The sequence below is a fragment of the Merops nubicus genome, unplaced genomic scaffold (genome assembly GCF_000691845.1).
Source record: "Merops nubicus isolate BGI_N331 unplaced genomic scaffold, ASM69184v1 scaffold14441, whole genome shotgun sequence".
NCBI classification, from domain to species: Eukaryota; Metazoa; Chordata; class Aves; order Coraciiformes; family Meropidae; genus Merops; species Merops nubicus.
In genome coordinates this window covers 2,431-5,445 of record NW_008588049.1, presented here as the reverse complement: position 1 = coordinate 5,445, position 3,015 = coordinate 2,431, and the positions used below count along the sequence as shown (strand labels likewise).

The window sequence follows — 3,015 nt, the reverse complement described above, 5'->3', positions numbered from 1 at the left end:
GGAAAGAAATTACATTTACAATTTGTGTCAAGGTTTGTTAAAACTGGAAAATACTTTCAACAAGCAGTAGGCAACCTGTAGTCAAGGTTTAATTTAAGTCCACTCAGAGTTTTTCCACTTTTATGGATATAAGCAGACCAGCTGTTAAGAGTACTGGCAACTGACTTGGATCACTGAGGGCTGCTTTGCTATATTACTTTTTTCCAGAGTGTCCCTATGGTACCTATGGAATGGAATGCAGGAAAACTTGCAACTGTCCCTCTGGCATCTGTGACAGAGTAACTGGGAAGTGTTTGAAGTTTCCATTTTTTCAACTGTCTGCTTCAAAGCCTCCAAATCGACGAAAAATAGTTTCACACACAGGTAAGACTTTCTGGGGCAGCTGATTTTAGCAGAAATCACCTTGTATGTGATCTACTACCATGCTGTGTACACAATGTGTGAGTGATGTGTACTTTGGTGGAGCTGTGCAAATAGCTAACAACATAAGGTACATTTATTTTTCTTGTTGGCAGCTCCCTTAACACAAGGCAATGAAGTAGGTGAGCTGTAACCCACAAAAAACCTGCAAAAACATTCTGAAATGCTAACATGGGTGAAATACTTCACGGCTGCTGCACACACTAGCAGTACAACATCACCTATGCAATGGGAGCCTATGCTGGGATTTGCATTAGTCAGCTCAGGTGTGATACAGGCAGCTGCTTTGTGTAGCACAGAATTTCATTGTTTATTACTGTTACCCAACATACAGTAAAAATTTGTTTTTGTTTTTGGTTTTTTCCATGAAGCTTTATAACTTCTCAGATGTCAGTGAACTGTTTTATGAACTGTTTTATTGCAGTCATTTTTCACAGTATCTCTGGAATAAGTTCTTACCTTTAAGATTAGGTCTGAAGCCTGTAACAAATCTTTCCAGAATTAAAATAAAGGTGTGTGAGAAGCTGGAGTCTTTTTCAGGCTGGATGGCAAGGTCACTGAAGTTTTTAAAGCTGGGTTTAAAATGTATTTCCCTTTTATTTTCCATCTGATGATACTGAGTTATATTTAACTGAACAGTGTTTACTCTGAATTTAAATGACAATCGAAATCAGTACAAATGTAAAGAACTTATATAAACATCAGAGTTTTAATCTTAGACCTCCTGGGCGCTTTTCTAGGATTACAAAAAAAAGGCTTTGAATTTTATTTCTCCTCTAACTACAGTTTGTGTGCCTTATTTCGATTTTCTCCTGTAATATTAAGCTATCTGTAGTTTGCTGCCTTAATATATTATTTATCTTCCCCTCACTCTCCATTTAGAAGTTGGACAGAAGCAAACTTCTTCAACTTATGCTCATACCACATTTAAAATAATCTTGAAAAAAAATTTACAAGATGGATTAGTCCTAATCTTTTTGTATATTTCTACATGATTGTGCTCCTTTGCCTTTCCAGGTTTATCACCAAGGGTACCGAAATAACATGAAAAAATATTCCTGTCTTTCTTTTTTTTCTGTATCTAGACCATATTCCAGATCTTCCCAGGTAGCCTGTTTTCACTAGTTCCTCCTCCACTTTCTTCTCCCTCCTTGCCTTTGGTTTCAAACTTCTATAGCCAAAGTTTAGCAGCTTGTCTGATCCCAGCCAGGAGGAGATACAGACCCTGTAGAAACAAATGGTAATTTTTAACTGCACAAAGATTTCACACTGATTTCTGTCCTCAGAGGTCCATCACTGCAAAGCAGACCAGGGGATGCGGTGGGTAGTACTACATGGGATGGTCACATGAGGTTTCATTTAATAGTGGTGATCTTTAGCGGTAGCTATAGTGTCTAGGACAGATCCTCAGTGAATTAAAACAGCTGTGAATGCTTCTGTGTTTTAAACAGGCCAGTTTCTGGCCCATGTATGGCTACACATACCCCAGTAAATTTAAGAGTGCCAGAGTGTGTTCTCGGCTGTTTCAGTTTGACCACCAACATGGTCAAACAGTGGGGCAGTAGCTGGCATGTTTTGTCACAGCCTAGCTAGCTGTGCCAAACAACGTCAGCCACAGTGCAGGGATCAGTGTCAGCTAGGGACCATTTCCAGTAGACAAACTAGATATTTCTTTTTTTTTTTTTTTTTTTTTTTTTTTTGATAGTAAGAGAGTTTAGTGGCATGCAGCAGGTTATTCCACACCAGCTGGCTTCAGTCAGAGAATAGCTCCAGGGATGTTTGATTTACTGCCACGGCTATGGAGGATGTGCTGATTGGTGCCCTGTCTCATTAGAGTGTTACAGTGAGAACTGGAAACTGAACTCAAATCATCTGCCTTATGCTTAAACCAGTGGAAAACAAATCTGACTTCTGACATAATCTGGCAGAAAATTTGCAACAAGATAATTTGATGCATTTAGGGAGATTCGTAAAAGATTTGACAGCTAAGGTTTTTTTTCAAAAGTGTTCCCAAAACCAGGGACATTGCTGCAGGACAATATTTTAATTCTTTAATTTTCATGAATTCTGCATTTATTTTTATATGTTTTCAGAGAACGACATGGCATCAGGGGATGGCAATTCTGTAAAAGAGGAATTTGTTAAGGAGAAATCTATTCGCTCTCCAGTAATGAAATGGCTAAATCCTCGCTGATATTTACTTACACTCATAAGACTTTCAAGTGAATGCATTTCTCACAGATTATGGAATATGCAACACCACACTTTAAGAACAAAGTAGTTCTATAGCATACGAAAATGTAACCTTTCAAGGCCAATGGTGATACTGTTTTTCATAAGGAAAATGTTTACTTAAAAATAGACTGTACAGTGTATATGATTTTTGATATTTGTTTTGATAAGTATTTGAACAGATAAATGTATTGTGGATTTCTGAATGTATAGTAATATTAAAAACCCAACATGATTCAACTCTCTTCATTTAAATAATGCTAGAGGCTGACTGTTGAAACCTGACGCCAGGAAATCTCTCACTGAATTCAATGGACAGTTTGGGTGAGTGAAACTATTGGTCTGGAGCCAACATGACAGAAA

General features: G+C 37.7%; 1 protein-coding gene across 2 annotated transcripts in view; it reads left to right on the top strand.

The window, feature by feature from the left end:
- ESM1 (endothelial cell-specific molecule 1) overlaps positions 1 to 2,614 on the top strand; it is a 6,311-nt gene extending 3,697 nt beyond the window's left edge. The window contains exons 2-3 of one of the 2 annotated variants that reach the window (XM_008949150.1): positions 208 to 363; positions 2,514 to 2,614. In XM_008949150.1, the coding sequence (XP_008947398.1) occupies positions 208 to 363; positions 2,514 to 2,614 (257 nt within the window). The remainder of the gene's footprint in view (positions 1 to 207; positions 364 to 2,513) is intronic. The other variant, XM_008949151.1, reaches the window with a different exon arrangement.
- The last annotated feature ends 401 nt before the right edge of the window (positions 2,615 to 3,015 follow it).